The sequence below is a fragment of the Linepithema humile genome, chromosome 5 (genome assembly GCF_040581485.1).
Source record: "Linepithema humile isolate Giens D197 chromosome 5, Lhum_UNIL_v1.0, whole genome shotgun sequence".
Taxonomy (NCBI): domain Eukaryota; kingdom Metazoa; phylum Arthropoda; class Insecta; order Hymenoptera; family Formicidae; genus Linepithema; species Linepithema humile.
Genome location: NC_090132.1, coordinates 14690676 through 14709253, shown reverse-complemented (window position 1 = coordinate 14709253; position 18578 = coordinate 14690676). Strand labels below are relative to the sequence as shown.

General features: G+C 37.8%; 1 protein-coding gene across 7 annotated transcripts in view; it reads right to left on the bottom strand.

Annotated features, from left to right (window-relative positions):
* The window catches only part of raskol (Ras GTPase-activating protein raskol), a 270162-nt gene that overhangs the window by 141120 nt on the left and 110464 nt on the right, over positions 1–18578 (bottom strand). For all 7 annotated transcript variants that reach the window (XM_067355454.1, XM_012360327.2, XM_067355451.1 and 4 more), the window contains one exon: positions 9695–9807. In XM_067355454.1, coding sequence (XP_067211555.1) covers positions 9695–9807 — 113 coding nt within the window. The remainder of the gene's footprint in view (positions 1–9694; positions 9808–18578) is intronic.

Sequence of the window (18578 nt, the reverse complement as noted above, 5' to 3'; positions counted from 1 at the left end):
AAGTTGAGAAACGCTGCTGGCATCGCCGCTTTTTCAACTTTGCCCTAGCACGTTCGCATTTTCAAACCTCTCAATCCTCGACAGAAAGTTTTACAAAACTAGAAAATAACTTTATTACTGAGCATTGAAACTATTACAGTTTAAGTAGCCTGACTTTTTTTTAATTTTAACAATAACAACACATTGATAAATATCACAATAAAAATTATTTTATCTACTCAACGCATTTAATACAATTCGTATTTTTGCGTCGATACATTTTCACAAAAAAAAAAAAAATATATGTATGAGCATCTCAGAGGTGAACTGTGTCATATGAACATAATTTTTCAAGAGAAACATCTAAAGAGATTTGTATTCACAGATATAATATGAAACTTCGATATGTTTCAAAAAAAGAAATTGTGCGATTACGGAATACGATTTTGATGCGATTTAATAATGTTTACCTGAATGTGACTTAACTTTATACAGTCAACGTCTCTATTGAAATGAAAATATTCATTGAAAACATTTGCCATTGGGTAAAAATTGTATAGAGTCTCGTGATAAGAATAACTGAATTTTCGCAAAAATGACTTAACACAGTTTACCTCCGAAGTGCTCATGTATAAAACGCTGCTTGCAGAACAGCCTCGCGATAGCATTATAAGCAAAGAGAAAAGAGACTTTTTTACCGTAAATAGAATACCGACCTTCCCATTAGCTCGATAATATCCCATCCGGCTTATTTTTACCCCTCTCTCATTCGTCGGCGCGATGCTCGAGACAGGCCTATATAAATGCAACCCCATTGCTACCGTTCCTCTGTAAGCATCCCCCCTCGATTCTCGAGCCACGAAATACCATGACCTTCTGATCTTCCGCGGCCTCGCGCGCGCGTCTGGTAGTTAAGCTCCGTCCCGGCTGTGTATTCTCTTTGGCCACACACCACTGGCATTAAGCCGAAGAGATTATTGCGTTCTATCCCGTTCGGGGCGCTCTTTCAGGGATCGGCGGATTTAACGTTCTTAATAATACATTCCGCGGTGAATAATGTAGCAATGAGATTACCGAACGAGAGTCGTTTAATCAGCAGTGGATCGCGCACAAACGTGAAGAATTATTATGAGCGATAAAACGTGATGTGAAACGGACGATTTTAATGCAACACAATTCCGTTGCAATTTCGCCTCGTGTAATTCGACAAATAATCGCGCTGTATATAAATTTGATAGACGTGCGATATTAATCGATGTTTTTGATACGTGAATTAATCAGACATTGATTACGTGTTTAATAATTTTCATTGCGCGACAGATTATGTTAAAAATTAGCTAGTTAAAAGCCGAGCCCATCCGTCCGCCCATGAATAATGTATGCAGCGTGTTACGTTTCCGTGCACCGTGTGTTCTAAAATTATCCCGTACGACATGCAAATTGCACATCTGTGATTTTCGCAGATTACACAGGTCCTCACCGGGACGCGGTTGATTTTTAAGTACCCGGGTACGCGCGGAATACGTAGATACTTATGGAACGTGGGGATTTTGTAGTTTAATTTAGTCGGAGCTTTTGTGCGTGTGTACGCGCTCTCGGAAGGAAATTCTCTCTTTTCACTGTAAATCCAAATCTCCTTAGGAAATTCCAAGCTAATACTTTAATGAATCTTTCCCTTTTCCAGCGTGTGCTACAAAATCTCCAGATTATCTTTCTCAACGCATAAATTCCACCCGTGACATAAAATGTCAAAGCTTGTAGAAGTTATTATAAAAAAGTTTTATATAAAGAGTATAACATATCTAACACTATATCACCTTTGCATATTATTGTACAAAGATATTTTTCTCCTCACGTCATTCGGATGAATTCTTTAGCGATTGCAGCGAATTATAAAATCACTTCGCATCTGTTCTACGTTACAAAATAATTGCGAGTTAATCTCATGCAAGATTAAACTGGAATATTAAAGAAATAAAGCTTATTTTATTTAACAAAGCTGCTTTAAGCAATAATACAATATACACGCGACAGAATGCGAGATAAAAGTTTCTTAATAATTTTATGTAACAGCAAACATTTGAAGAATTATAGGCACTAAAAATACACACACTATTTGGCGCACGAAATTATAAGTGGAATTTTTAGACTGTAGATCGTCTAAAGTAGGTTTTAACAATAAGCCATCGCAACAAATGCCTTTCGCTATTGTACCAAAATAGAGCAGTGTAGACGCCATTATTCGCGTGACACAAGACGGAATACAACAGCCGACAGGGATGGTCAATATTTCAGGCACTATCGCGTAATACCTCAATTACAATTTATAATGAGTTTTCGCCCCTGTTAATTACAGGCGACATCCTCATCCAAGAATTACTAGGCGACCCAAGTTAAACAAGCTTTCCAGATTTACAAGCCTTTCCACTGACAGCTCTCTCTTCCTCTCTCCCTCTCTTTCTCCCCCCTCTCTCTCTCTCTCTCTCTCTCTCTCTATCTCTCTCTATCTCTCTCACACTATCGGGATCCGATGAATTTCTGGGCTCGTCGGACTCCGCCCACTCTCAAGGGTGATTCCGAAGGTAAGAGGAGCTCGGAAACGATACGAAAGGGGCGAAGTCGATTTATCTAGCGAAGAGTCGAGGAGGTCCTTAACTCTGAATCCTCCTAGGATCCCTTTCACGAGGTACGGGCAGGTCTTGGGTAATCTACGCGAGGAAACCCGAGAAAAACCCCTTCTGAAAATGCGTCCCATACCTCCGCTCCTGTAAGCTTCGTTCCTGAAAAAGGGGTCGAACGCGAGTGTAAACGTGCGCGCGCGTCGGTCGACGAGGAACGAGACGAACAAACGCTTCCGACTCCGCCGACTTGGCAAGCCGACGGGAGAGAGATAGACGAGCGGATGAAACGAGTCTGATCCCTCGGTGATACCTCGTTGATCAGTTCGCGCGTGTAGCAGAAAATAAGATGCCTTGAGGAAACAAAGATCAAAGTGTCACTCGATGTCGGGCGATGCATCGCGTTCGGTTTAGGCGCTTCCTAGGCTGCTTTCAAATATTCCCTGGGAAGGATTCAGTGACACGGCAAACGAAGAACATAAATACAAGGCGAACAATTTAAGAGAAAACTATTAATCGTTTGTTGATCAAAAATTATTTTAACAAATAAGACAAAAACACGACGTGCACTCAGACGAAAACTAAACGCGACATATGCGATTAAAAAAAAAAAAGCAAAGAAGTTGCAAACGATAGAAAAGGAAAAAAATAGGTTCAAACTTCTTCAAAGAGACACATTTAATCGGGAATACTTCATTCCTCTCACGTTTAGACGAGAGCTTATAAACGAGACGGAAAGGAAAGCGAGAAGTGGAAAGACGGAAAGTAAAAGGGCGAAAGAGGGAGAGAGGCGGCGACTTAATACACAAAAGCGCCCCGTTGACCCTCGGGGAACGATTCTATAGATGGGGTTGCGTTTTCTTTCTCGCGTGCCGTACGTGACGAGTATGAACGCGCACGCCACGCGAAATCTGCAGAACTCGTGCAATTCATCGAAACGGAAGCGCGGCGCGAGCTAGGTGAATCGAAACATATTTCCACGCAAGTGCCATTATACTGCTACAGATCTGAATCGCATCGTCAATTAATTAAAGTGATGTAATGATTACGAGAACATGGCACGCTTGTTCCGCAAAGGAATGTATTTATAAAATATCTTTTATACTTGAAGAGACGAGCCAGAGAACAAAAATTGCATTGTAAAATATTTGATGAAAAATGAAATAGAACAATCTATCACTTGCAGAATTTGCAGAAATTAATTACATTTTCTTCTCTGGGAATAGATGCTTAATTCGTTTCTTTTACCTATTAAACAACAATATATAATCTTGTATGTAAAATTGTATGATTACTATATGAAATTAACGAAAAATCAATTCTAAATAATAATATTTCAGAAATCAATGTCATGGCAAAGTATAAATATTTCAGCCTGTACGAAAACTTGAACTTTCTTATTTTCACGAAAAGAAAATTGTTTCAAAAATGGTATATTTCGAAAATAAAATGCCTACCGATTTTGCATATATATAACCAACCGGCGTAACTGGAAACTGGCACTTTAGGGGTTCGGAGAGAGATGCGATTGGTCGGCATTGATGGGAGGCAAGGAAGACGTCCTTGGGTGCATCAAGGGAGCCATTATCGAGGGATGAAAGCACAGGGAGGGTGCGCACTATCTTTCGCGAGACACCCTGTGCATAATTTATCGCCGGAATGAATCAGGTTTGGTCGTGCGTATCGAGCAGTCTAACCGCGATGCATAAATCGGAGCGAGTGAACGATAATAATATGTCGTCGTCGAATCTGCGAATCAGAAAAAAGGATGCGAGTGCATCTTCCATTACCGGAAGAGTATGCAAGTATCGCTCTGAAAAGATGGCGGAATTAAAATGGCCGAGAAAGATCTTACCGGTCTTGCGTAGTTGATCTTCGAAGCTTAATAAAATTGAAACAGATTGAATTAAAACTCCCGGTCAAATTAAATTGACCTAATTAAAAATTAATTACACCATGTTAACTATACTAAGTTAGACGAAGGGAACGTTAATCAACAAAGTTGCTTGTAATATGCTTCGACTTGGATCATTCGGCAAACTAAGCACGCGCGATACTTCCCACTCACATTACCATGGTTAATGCTCCCTTTCGCATCCTTATCCTTATTCCCATCCCTAACCCGGCGTTACTTATATCTTCGTTGTTTCGTGTTACACAATGAGCACAAGATGGTACAAGATATTCCGCGCGCGCTTCGCACTCAACTTATGACCGTAAAGTCGGCGCTAATGAACCAAAGCAACAAAATCCTATGCTCTCTACGACTCGCCGCGTTTCCGGATAGATAGAGGGGACCGTTACACCGTAATAAAACGCCATAACAAGAGAGCAAGAAATCGCGACAAGACTCTAAGTGCTGCAAAATCCAGCTGACATATAACAGCGTAACGTATTTGTCACACACGTTTAACTTTTTATCGTGAAATTTCTTGGTAAAAGGAATCACGTGTCATCTCAATGACTTGTGGTGAAAAAATACCAGTTATCATATTTTAGCGGTTTTGTCAACGAAACATCTACTCTTGAACTTCATCAACCCGGAAGAGGAAAGAACGTGGATGGGATTAAAAAAATTCTTCCATGGCCGTTAACTCTGTTCCCGGAGCTGACCTTCGAGGCAAATAACGAAGCAGAGTCGTGTTCCTGGATCCCTTGAATGTGATTACACGTGAGAGGAAGGGACGCTGGCAGAAATGAAGAAAGGGGTTGGGGCGCTTGTCTTGATTTAGTAATAACAAGGCACGATAGTCGGAGATGTGCGAGTGACTAAATGAAGCCCGCCGACGAAGACGGCGACAGCCACCGGACGGAAAGCAGACGCGGCACGAGATGAGAAAGCAAGTTCTCAAAGTAAGGAGTACACGATGAAGGTACTAATCAGAGTCTTGCGTCTGTTTCGCAATACGCGGGGGAAACGTCGGGAGAACTGCTCCTGCGACGGAGATCTACCGAAATCTTCATGAGTCAAGTCGCACACCCAAATGCTAATTCAAGCGAGAAGCGCGCATTTAATTTAATTAATCTATTCTCTCATTTCTCGTATCGTAATGAAAATTTTATCTTCATCTGGATTCGCTTAAAGTGTACATGTAATATAAAATGTGCACACATTAATTTTTCATTATGCAAGAATGTCAAAAATTTTTCACTTAACTTTACTTCACATTCACATCAAACACTTGATTTAAAAAAATTTATGTATTGTAATATATTAAAAAAATTTGCGGTGCAAAAAATCAAATATTAAAATTTTTAAGATGACATTTATTTTGAATATTTATCTTGAACACAAATTTGTGATAGCGCGGTTTAAAAAAATATAGAAATTATATTCTTCTATTTATGAAAAACACATCGCAAGAAAAATAACGATAGACAAAGATGTGAAGAATGTCGATAATGAGAGATTGAAAAACGTAATGGCTTGATCTGCGGACTAAAACTGCGACAATTGCGAAAATATAAGTTGGCTCAATACGATATGCGCTGCCAAGTTAGCATTAACTAATCTGACATTGCATATCGTGGGAATTTCTCAAGGGTTAAAGGTTAACTCTGAGGATTTGCAAGAGCTTCTGGTTGCACGAGAAAGCAGCGCTTCAGAGAACAACCCACTGAATGGATTTAGTCGGCGAGTTTCAGTTCCTTATTACACAGCAATGTAGCATGCAGTTTTCGAGTATGTCAGCGCGTCGCAATTGTGCATTCGGTTCGACTTTTGACTGTCAAAACGGAATTATATATCAGCTATCGTTTTTCAAATGAGTGCAGTTGATGTAAGCAGTTGCAAGTATCTCTCTGCAATATTAACTTTCAATTTATTCCGACTGCTTATTGCAACTGCGCTTATTAATTGCAAACGAAAAATTTAATAGCATAATTTGATTACAATTGCAAAAACCACGAATATTTTTAAAGATTAATACAGATAAGAAAAAGAATGCTTCATAAAAGTCGATTGTGTAAAGTTTTAACCCTCAAAATGGACTCATGAGTCAAAAATGTCCAAGCAATTTTAACCACCTAAGATTTTGTTCTTCAAAAAACAATAAAAATCAAATATTCAAAATAAACTGTTATATAATTTGGATATTTAATTAACACTTTAATAAATTTACGTGAATCTTTTGAGAACTTTTGAGCACATTAACGTTACATAATAAGGTGCGGAAAAAATAGACTCATGAATCTGGTTTACGTTGACGGAAAACAACAGTCCGTTTTGAGAATTAAATATAATACACGTTTCTACGATTCTATAAAATATTGAAATATTCAATAATCAAAGTATATTTGATTTACAATATAAATTATAAAACAATCTATGAATCAATTTTTGACTCTTAGAAGATAGTACATGCGTAATACATTAAAAAGAAATGATGAAGGAAAGTAGTTTAAAATGTGCACAGTATACAGTTTAAAAAATAATATTTATATGCACACAACGCGGTATATTTAATTTGTCGTAGGAATGTAAACTCAAAAGGACAGAAGGACAGACAATGCTCGCAAGAAACCATCGTCGGCGTCATTACTGAGAAAAATCTCTTTTCGCGAAGAAAACTACTTGAGGCACTCTAGAACGATTGATGAATACAAGCATACAAAGTATACACGAGTAAATTCGTGAAGCTCTCTTACGCGAAATACGAGTAGGAAAGGAGGCGCTGTGCGAGCCTCAGTAAATTCCGCGGGAGCCTCAGACGGCCCTAAATACATAATGGCTACCACTTATGTCAGCTAAAGCACGCTGCCGCGAAATCGAAACGATGAAACAGCACGAGCGACTGTAGTGTAGACACGTTAAACTTTCACTAGTACAAATTTCTGAAAATAATATTAGATAATTCGTTTCATTTATGTTGTATAGTAATGTACAAACTATAAAATTAAAATTTTTTATTATTATTATTATATTTTCTATATTACTTAATTATTATAAGTACTATCTCTAATAAAGTGTAATTTAAAAAAAATATTTAATCAAAAAATTAAAAAATATTTAATGCAAAAAAACCTTTTTTTCGGTTTAAATATTAGAGCAACTTGAAGGAATAAAGTTTTGCCAAAAAAATTTTGCTTTTTAACACATAGGTTTTCAGAAAATAAATTTATAAGAGATTATAAGAGATATAATATTATATATTTTACATATTTTTAATTTTTAATCTATTCTCTCAATTGAAAAAATAAGTCAATTGAAAGCAATATTATTATTTTTTTTAAATATCATTTTATACGAGCTGCAATTTATATTATTATTAATACCAATACTATAAGTAGTGTACACAGATATTGTATTGTCATTATCATGAAAAGTTAATATTTGAGAAATGACAGTTAATATATTAGAAATACTGATGGCAATATCGATTGTATAAAGACCCTTTAAACCGTGCCGATGTGGGAAAGTCTCGGATCGGAGAGAAGTAGATCTCATACTGTGTACCGAAGATAATACGCTCCTTCAAGTAATGGTTGGAGTTCGCACTCCAAGGGGGTTGGAAGGCAGAAAAAAGAAATTGAAAACTTGAGATACGACGACGGAGAGACATAGGGGAGAGAAACAATCCCAAAGCCCGAAATTTCTGTCCTTTTGACGTCTCTATTTTTTTTTATCCGTAAAATGTTGCTTCAATACTTCGCCAAATACGAATTGGCAATGAAGAATAAAATTGGCCAATTTGGAAATTGTTAATCAAATGAGCATGCGATTAACATGTCTGAAACGCGTATCATTAAATGTGTATCAGTTACATAAATTTCTAGTAATAAGCAATATGCTCGTTACATGCTAATATCAAAAAATTCCATTTGAATCTGATTTCTATTTGCTACTGTTGAGGGAAAGCTCACACACAGTCGTTTGTAACTCATGTAATTTGCAAGTTTAACGCTTTCGTGACAACTCTAGTGATTTTGTGTGTTTACGTTGCTAGGAGCCAGAAGCTATTTATGCGTCTCGGTGTATTTGCTTAAGTAAAGGCCACAAACAGAATGAACATTTTTTATATTTATCATATATATATAAATATGTGATAACATTTGCGACATTTCAAAATATTAACAAATAATTTAAAACAGATCTTGCATTTAAGAAGACAGTAACGGACGTCGCGTGCAGACGGAGTTTAACAGCCGCGGAAACGTCGAGTGAAAATAATCTAAAAATGGACGTCGGGACGTCCGCGAGGGATTACGGGACCGAATTCGTGCAACTCATGTCGCTCTTGACAAAAAGTACGTGCGCGCAACGTTGTACATATTATTATGTACCTATAAATAAACCGAACGGAACATCGAGCGCCGCGAAGCAGCACGAATCGCAGTACTGCAACATGCTGGCAGAAATCGGTATACCTAAGCGGTATACCTAAACAGACTCGAAAATCGCCGAAGGGTTCAACAGCACGCACATTCAGACAATCCCGGATAATCTCCAACGTTATGCGCAATGATTCGCGATTGCAGGCAGAAGTCCGAAGTCTTCAAAGCGTTCACTTGTTCGTTCATGTCAGTCAACCAAGTATAAACTTTCTAATCGAATTAGAGGTCGGCGCCCCCTTTTGCCACGGCAATCTATTCGACGATCAAACAGGTTCGTCGATGTGCCAATTTCAAGGTATTGTGTGCACGTAAACAACAAGCGAGCAACGGTTCTCAAGGAAATTCTGTTAAACTTGCGAAATTAAAATTGCAGCAAACATTTCGCAAGTAACTTCACTCTAAAATGCGCAAAATAGTGCGAAAGTTCAATCATTTCTTAATTCTCAATTCCGTTTGACTTCCTTTGACTGTTGAAGATTACATTCGCGAAAGCTTCAATATCACGAATATTTAAGACGTACGGAATAAACTGTGATTTATAATTAAATTTTAATAAAAATTAAATGTATCCTAATATTTTGCACTGACACATCTTGTTTGGAAGAATCGTATTACGCAAACAAAATGGATATTGCAAAAAACAGCGGCGTAAATCCGCGTCTTTTGACAGCATCGCGCGTATGTAAAAAGGGAGAAAGGGAAGCAGCCGCGGGACGGATAAATCCAGGCAAATCGGAAAGGCTTTTAGAGAAAAATGTACTCACCGCCATGTCCTCGCTCCTGTAAGCCGTGAGGGTCTGCTCGTCCTGCAGGAGGACGCAGTAACAAGGTTCCCAGCATGCTTCACTGGCGGTCTCGCCAACGCAGCATTCGGCCTCTGCAAAAGAGAAAGATTGTCCTTCATAAATAACCCTGACAAATAGACGACGGCATCGACGACGCCCATTGTGCGTGTCATTGTTCTACAAGAGAGTAAAATCACCGGTCGAGAGAGTGACTCGCAAGGATAATAGACACTAGGCGTCAATTATCCTTGTGAGAAAGACAGAAAAGGGGAATGCAGCAAAGAGACATCATTGACACCGACCGATCGGACGTTATATTCCCGCGAGCGGAAATGTCGATTGCTTTTCCACAACTGCATCGCGACTTGACGGTTGACACGTATCAGAAAAGATGTAATATGTGAATATATAATATTCGAATTTGATTCGAAAAAAGTTAACTGCGGAATGACCTATAATAGTCTTCAGAGATGTTGCGTTATTTTTATATAAGAAAAGAAAAAAAATCAAACAATAAAAAATTATAACCTTAATTATTAAAACTATTCTGATGTTAGCAATTAATAGAAAAAAAAAACATCATTCTACAACTTTTAATTTTCGATACTAAATATTTTCCAATTTAATAATAAATTTAAAATTTTTAATAAAAATCTTGCAATTTTTAACAAAGTTTCACGAAAATTAGCCGAGAGATAAAATTCAATTTTTTTATATTCACCGAAACTAAAGTTAAGTCACCCTTCAATTTTCAATTGTACACTAGTCAGACATGATTGATGTTTCAAAAGGTTGAAACAACCGCCATTCCGCAAAGTTTATCTTCACGGTATCTATATTTGAGTGACAGTTTCGCTACATCCTGTATTCTGCTATGATTTATGAGGAACGCACATAACCGTCTGAGATTTATGCATAGACGCGTAACAACATTATCCAGAACATATTCCTGTATGACGGAAGCAAGAATGCATTATAGTTGATAGAATGGCGCATCGATGTAATACGCAGAACACATCTCTCTGGTAGCCCAAGGAGATGAATTCCGTTATTAGAAAATTGTCGCCATCGTTTGCTACGCGCAATACACCAGTACGCGCTTGATATTCATGCATGGACATTATTTAAGAAGTCTAACTACCGGTGGTAAACATTCGGAACAAGCTATACGCGCGTACATACAGCCGCAATGTACTTACATCTTATTTGCAGAATATCGCATGTGCGTGCAAATTTTCATACATTCTAAAATAATTTTATAAGAAACAATAATCACATTTTTTTATACAATCTTTTAAAAAATATTTACTTCAATATAATTGTAATCGAAGCGCAGAGCGTAAATCGACATGTATCGATTTTTGGTCGATATCGTCTAACGATTGGCAGCGCGTTGTTTTTGCGAGAATGCGGAAGCGGAAGAAAGGCAAAAAAGCGCGGAGGGAGCCTACAAAGCAACGGATTTGTAAGTTTTTTTCATTCGATGGTATCGAAAACAAGTGTAAATTGCAAGTATGCAATAAGAATAATTTAATATCAGAATAACGGAATGTGAAAAAAATTAATATCATAATATTATTTATGTGACATGAATAATGAATAATCCGCAAAACAGGTTTTTGATAGCTCGTAAAACAGTAACTTGAAAACATCTTTCAAGATATAGTGCTAAGTCATCTCTCTGTACCATATTACGAAAAAACGGAGTGAACATGATCATAAAATTACAAGGTACTTTATGGCGCCTGCATTCCACTTCGTATTTCTAATGCGCTGGGAAATGTAATTTGGCATAGTTGATTGAGCCATCCATTATCGAGCACTTGTGCTCAAACTGATCATTAAGATGTGAGAAAAAAGTCTGAAAAGTTCTTTCGTAAATAAAAAATAATTAGTTTCAATTTTCTACAAAAGTATTAAAAATGTTTATTACAATCTATATATAACTGGTATCTATATATAACTGGTATAATATGTTTATTATAATAAAATTAAGAAAATTTACTAGATTGTCTATCGTAACAATTATCCATCTCAACATATGTTTTATATTTTGTTGGATAGTTTTATTTTTAATAATATAAAAAATAGCAAGATACTGCGTATCAATATTTCAATTAAACGTAACGGAAAAATTCTAAAAAAAATGCTTCACGATTATCAAATTCAGCAATCGATATTATATTGCCGACTAAATTTAAAAAAATATCAATCCGCGGTCGAGTGAAATGAAGTGAAATCGTTTCTCTCGACAATGCGCTGACGTAAACCGTGCAGATTGCAAATTATAATCACGGCAGTTCAACAACTACACGCAAACGAACGATTCGCGGAACGCACAACGCGAAGAACGCTGGTTTACGTTAGACCAAACCGCAAATAGTAGCAAACACAACAGAACAGAGATGAAGGATGGGAATCTGGCGCGGTGATGTGTGAAGCAATCGTGTCTTACGCGATGCTCACATATCAAATAGTAGACATTGACAATTTCACGACTATTTCACCGGCACGCATTTCAGAGCGTTTTATTCATGACAATTTTTAATAGCATACGTACAAGTCATACCGACATATGAATACTCCGTTCGATGGCCGTCGTTTCCTCTATTCAAATACCATGTTGTATACTTCAATTTGTGCTACGCCAACCAACGGGTATTAGCGGTCTGGCGTAAGTATAGATATAGATGTCTGTGGCTGAGAGAAGCCCATGCGGCTGACGAGCTGTGCCGCTGTTGATACCGTTGGATTCTGCGGTACACCCGTTTAAACGTAGGCGTTAATTGCAAGCAGCGTACAGCCAGGCATGCAAGATGCAATTTGATAATACTAGAAAATTGTTATTCTGTGGTTCGATAAATAAAAGATATGCTCGAGGATCTCACAGAAGTAAAAATATTAACTCGCCGTTTCCCGGTGAGTGAGATGTAAAATACACATCAGTCTGTGAAATTCGACGCGTTGACTGAGTATTTTTCATTGATCAAGCGCTCTTTCTTGTATTCAATTTATTCACATTACTCCGCTTTATCACAAAACACATTCAACAAGAATAAACCATAAAAATCAAAACATTACGTGACATATCAGAATACATCCCAAAATAAGTGTGTTAAAAAAATCGTGTAACGACAGTTAATAACTTTTATCGACATCAGAAATCAGAGCAATATAGTTTTAGTCTTTTGAGCAATTAATTTTTACTAAATTGTACAATACGCTTTCTTATTACAAATTTGCTAAAATCTAAACATTTTATCAGAATTGTTCTTCCTTCTTTCAAAGCCTCATACTTTTGTGATAACACCGACACAAAATGAGGATTTAAACACTGTGAAATTTTTTATTTACGTTTTATTTGAATGTAAAGCTTCAAAGAATTATTGATACATAAATCAAGCACATCGCGCAGTGACGCAAATACTGTATACTTTCTACAACGGCATCTTACTTTACTGCTCCGCGTCTGATTCCGCGAATATTGAAAAATATATCGCGGCAGAAACCTATTCTCCCGGGTACCATCGCAAAAAGTTCCTAAATGATTAGTCTCGCTTGGCACTAAATTTTTCGTTACTTCCTGCCGTCGCGCTTTTTCCATAATGGACGCAGCCGCTCTATATTCCGCCGCACGCACGAGATATCGCATTACTTTTATAACCGACGAAATTGTTCGCCCTGCCTCCGAGCACTCGCGGCACTTTACAGTTCTCGCGAAACTTTCGTACGTATTATCCTTTCTTTTTTTTCTCTCTCGTATTGCTGCTCGCCGGCCACGGCGAGGCTTTGCAGTTAGTTTTCCATTACGACGAATCCCAGAAAGTACAGCGTTTCAACGAAACGCTGTAATCAACCTCCTGAAATAACATCTGTATTTATGCTTAAATTGCCAACAGTTGTTAGGCTGCTCCGAAATGTTCTCTCTGCCACACTCATAAGTGTGCGCAAATATAATTTTATTAATTATTTCTTCTTAAATAATGACTATGTATATTACATTTTATCAAAATAAAATTTTGTGTTAAACATTTCATATGTTTCTGTGCACATTTTTCTCTTTTATTTACCTTCATAAGTTATTCAGTATTGAGTACTCTAAGTTTTTCATAACAATCTGCTAGAATGCATTTCATCTCTTTACTTATTTAGAGAGTTGGCAGAAAATATTGTCATTTCGTTCAATATTTCTGCTAGCTTTTGGAAAAAGAAAGCGGTGGAACATTAAAATTTCAAATATCAATTCTTCGATATTTCTTATCGGATATTTTCAAATTCGCGGATTGCACTTCTAATTGTAAAGAAAAACGACAAAGAATGTAATAGCACTTTTACTCGTTAATCCATTCACGTCAAAAAGATTCCGTAGGAAAACTTTTCATTTCGGATAATTATATATTTATAAAAATCATGTAAGATACACTTTATCGAATTTGTAGCATCAAAACCTAAATTTTGTGAAATTACAAAGTGAAATTCTTGATTTCTATATGAGCTTTACATATAAAGTGTGTGCATTCAAATATTTTTTTAGCGTGTGTCCTCGACATTCTTATGAATGCATGCATGTTAAGTCCCGCCGCGAAGTCTCCGGCACGTATATGGCGCACAATGGACAATGCTGCGTCCGATATCGCGCGAGACGATTCAAGCAATCGCCCCGACGATTACGATGACGATTAGGATTTAAAGTTCAGCGGCAAGCTTGGCCGCTCTTTGGCGGTTGATCGATCCCGCACTTGCCCGTACGCGTCCTTGAATCTTGAACAACCAATGCGTGTTCAACGCCGATCGACAAGGCAATCGAACATTGTTCAATGGAATGCATTGGGAAAACTTTTTATTCGCGCGGATTGGAAAGTCAAATGGGTTTTGAATTAACTCTCTAAAATATTGACTCATTTCTTCCATATTTTATCAATATTTTATAAAACTATGCGTTTTACATACTCGAATCGTGTAATAACTTTTAATATCAATCGATTAAAGACGCAAATTGCATGATTGCAACTATAACGAACAGATGTGAGAAAAATTATCGACAACTTGCGTCGCAAATTTATGGCGATCATTCTACATGAGAGTTCGATTTCTCAGCTACATGGAATCACATTATACCAAGTTTCTCACGATGACGACGACAATGATGGCAACGGTTGCAGACACTTGAAAGTTGGGCGAACTTTGAAGTTCATAGTTCTAGCGAAGCAAACTGTATATCAAAGTAAGAAGTAGACGAGATAACAAATTCACGAGACACCAGGTAACCGAGCAACAAAAGAAAACAAAAGAAAAACCAAGGACATAAGTACACATCTAGAAATAGAATAAAAAATAAACAGAAGAGACGATTGGATAGCGTCTTTGCCATCTCCCTGTTTAACGAACGACAAAGAATTTTCTGTGATACATCAAAGAACTTCTCTTATAATATAATTCTCTTATTCTGTATTAATTACTTTAAAAAATATATCTTAATTTTTGGGACAGAAAGTGCAGTTCTAATCAAAACTCTCTAATATTATCTTTGAAAGAATAATCGTTTTAAAAATATTGCTATTCTTTTTAATTATTTATTCTCTTATAGCGTTAAACAAAATCATGTGTATCAAGTTAAAGCAATGCGCCTTGACTAGCCAAACAAAGTATGATTTTCTCAGTTCGACATGTGCCAAGAAGTTTTCTGTGAGATTTTCGGTCGAAATCTTTGCAGAGTAACGTTATAATGCCTCACTGTAATGTATTCAAATATATTTATGGCAACCATAAATGCGAACACTGCAAAATAATATTTATATGCCGATACACATGGAGAGAGGCACCAAACTCGGGTATACGACCGTGCTTGGAATCTTTTATTCATTTTTCTATCGATAAATGATAATGGCACCATCGTAAGATCGATACGACATTACGTAGCTGCTTTACCTTTTTTTTTTGTTCGGGAAACTGGCCTCGTAAAATCAATACGACATCGTCGCTTCTAGCTTTTACGCCTCAATGTAACCGGAAGACATGAGTTTTGTTTGGTTCTACGTGGAAAAATGTTACGATAACGCGTTATCGATATCGGTCAGTTTTTTTTGCGAATTTTATAGCCTAAAATTTTAACGATGTCGTATCGTGAACGTTATACTTTTTGATAAAATTTCGACATTTCGATATAGTGAATATTACGTAGTATATAGATTATATATCTTCAACAATTTACAACTCATTAAATATATTATTAACGCTTTTTCTAACATTGTCTGAGTGTTAAAATAGCGATTTATTTTGCAAATTAATTCCGCTACATCTTTTTCCTACAAAAGAACGGCCAACTCAAACCTGTTTCTATACAAATATACTCGATTCTCTACGTCACACGCACAAATCTCATCCATCAATGTCACAGATCATTTTACAAGCGAATCTCAGAGCTTTACCGTTACCCTCCGCACAAACACCTGATCTTCATGCATTTTGTCGCTTTGTCACGGCGTTGTTCCATCGCCATCGGTATTTCCGCGTCAATCTCGCGAGGTGTTCGCATCTGCATAAACAGCTAGCCACGTTCAACAGTCGAATGCCGGCTCCCGAGAGAAATTGGGAGCAAATAGATATGCGCATGCCGCGATGCGGGAGTCAGCTATTTTTCCTTCCTTGAAAGTAAGAAAAGGAACGTGTCGTGATAAAATTGGAAATATTCCGCCATCGTCTATCTTCAAATCAGATTCTTTCTTTTTTCTCATGCGGAATCCGTGCGTTTCTTCGCATTTTTTCCGCATGTGAGAGCGCCATATATGTGAACATGCGGCGGCATTCCCGCGAGACTTTCTCGGGCTCTCAGTAATAAATCCCAATTTCTGCGTATTTTATTCCGATCCATCCATTTTGAATGCGGCCGTCTTTTGACATTCCCGGTTCTCCGTTCTTTTCGGGCAAGAGATTACGCCATTGTAGTGCGTATCAAAGAATCTATGAAAGGAGCATGCGTGAAATGCATATTGCAAATATGCAAAAAATAATGTTGTCTAGCAATCATGACGTATTTTCCGTCAACTATTGCATACGTCTTGTAAAAATAGCATTAAATTTTTGAGCTTCTAAATACGCAAAAATGTCATCATAAAATGTTGAAACTTTCAAAGTTCTACGATAACAATTGAAAAGTCGTGTAAAATTCTCAGTTTCAGTTATTGTATCGCATTGATATTTATCTTATTTTTAGTTTGCATTTTTTTCATTTATTTGTATTTCTCATTATCCTTGAGAGCGTTTTAATTCCAAGAGCAGAGCAAATATCTTCCTCTACATACCTATCCACCCAACGCGAAAAGTGTAAACCGTTTAATTTTGCACTTGACCCTCTTGCTTGTTCACTTAATATTCCATATCCGGCTAAAAGTCCGCTGCGCGTATCTCAAGTGTGCGCACATCTCTACGCTCGTAGTCATATTTGCACGGGGACGCGAAGACAGATGAGGGATGATGCTAGGAGGAGAAGATATCCTCCTGCGAGTTCGTCACTTCTGAGATAAAGCCATGTCCTTACGTGCAGAGTTACGGAAGAGGCGCGGAGTATCTAGGGAGTCGCGCGTGTTGCGACTAGAAAGTAGACGCCACTTGTGCCGCAAATTATGTAATTGAATCCGCATAGTAAATTAAAAGAACGTGGAGGTAATCGCGGACGTCTTTAGTGCCTATTTAGTGACTTTGAATTTAATTACAGGAATCAAATTCGTTTTTCGACGAGGCGATATGCCGCCTAAAGATTCGTATTTATGGACTCGGCGACGAGTGCGCGAGAATGCAGGAAAAGAAAAGTCGAATGTCGTCGAAAAGAAAAAAGAGAGAAAGAGTGAGAGAATGTTCGACCTCTCGAAAACATGTTGCGAGACTGTGCGCAAAAAGACCTGGCGAGAAAAACGAGAAACGCCGAGCGAGTGTCGCGACTAGCATAAATAGTTGCACGTGTGCGTATGAGTACGAGATTAAAACGTAAATTGCATGCGTTGTGACAACTTTTGAAATTTATGCAATTTACAGAGATTGAGCCTGAAAGTCTGTTAAAAAAAAAATTAGATTTTCTTCTCATGTGTGCTTTAATGACAAAACTACCTCACAGTAACATCGCAGCCGTCGTCTACATTGTAACAATGCCGACGATCATAACCCTTGCGACATGAGGGAGTTAAGGGAAGACAAAGAGGTGACAGGTGAGAAGTCCTCCAGCTTCTCCAGCCACCGAAAGCAGAGACGTGTCTTCTCTCCGTCGCGAGGAAACAACGAAGACGGAGGAGAGCACGTATCGCGCAGAGTCGCCTGTGTCTCTATCTCGAGTCGAGATAATTTCTGCGGTCCTCATTAGGCACACGTCGGGGCCGGATAGTTCATTACTGGCGATCTTATCACTGACCTGTTCTTTCGCAAGAGAGCTTTTCCTTCTCTCTCTCTCTCTCACTCTCTTCGCGGCCACTGTTTTACGTGATTTGCTCGTATCGCGATTTTCCGCGCTTCTCTCACAAGAAGATACGCATGCGTAAATACGCACGCTATATTCTGCTCGATTTTAATTAAGAATCACGATACACGCAAACGTGTTCAAATTGAAATGAATATATCGGTAATAACGGCAGATAGCAATGGCGCGGTGCATTGCAAGACCTGGTGCAAAACTGTATTATAGACATTACGTAATTGAGCAGACACCAAGTATACTTGAGCGCACACAACGCGTAAATTGTTACACGTTGCTCTCGAATGAGGTTACTACGTGCTTGTCGTTTTAGAAGTTGGTCCAGTCCAATTTGCATATAACACAATCGACTGTAATGTATAAGGTCTGTGAAAGTTGGTCGTAAATCGCTATGCAATTGGC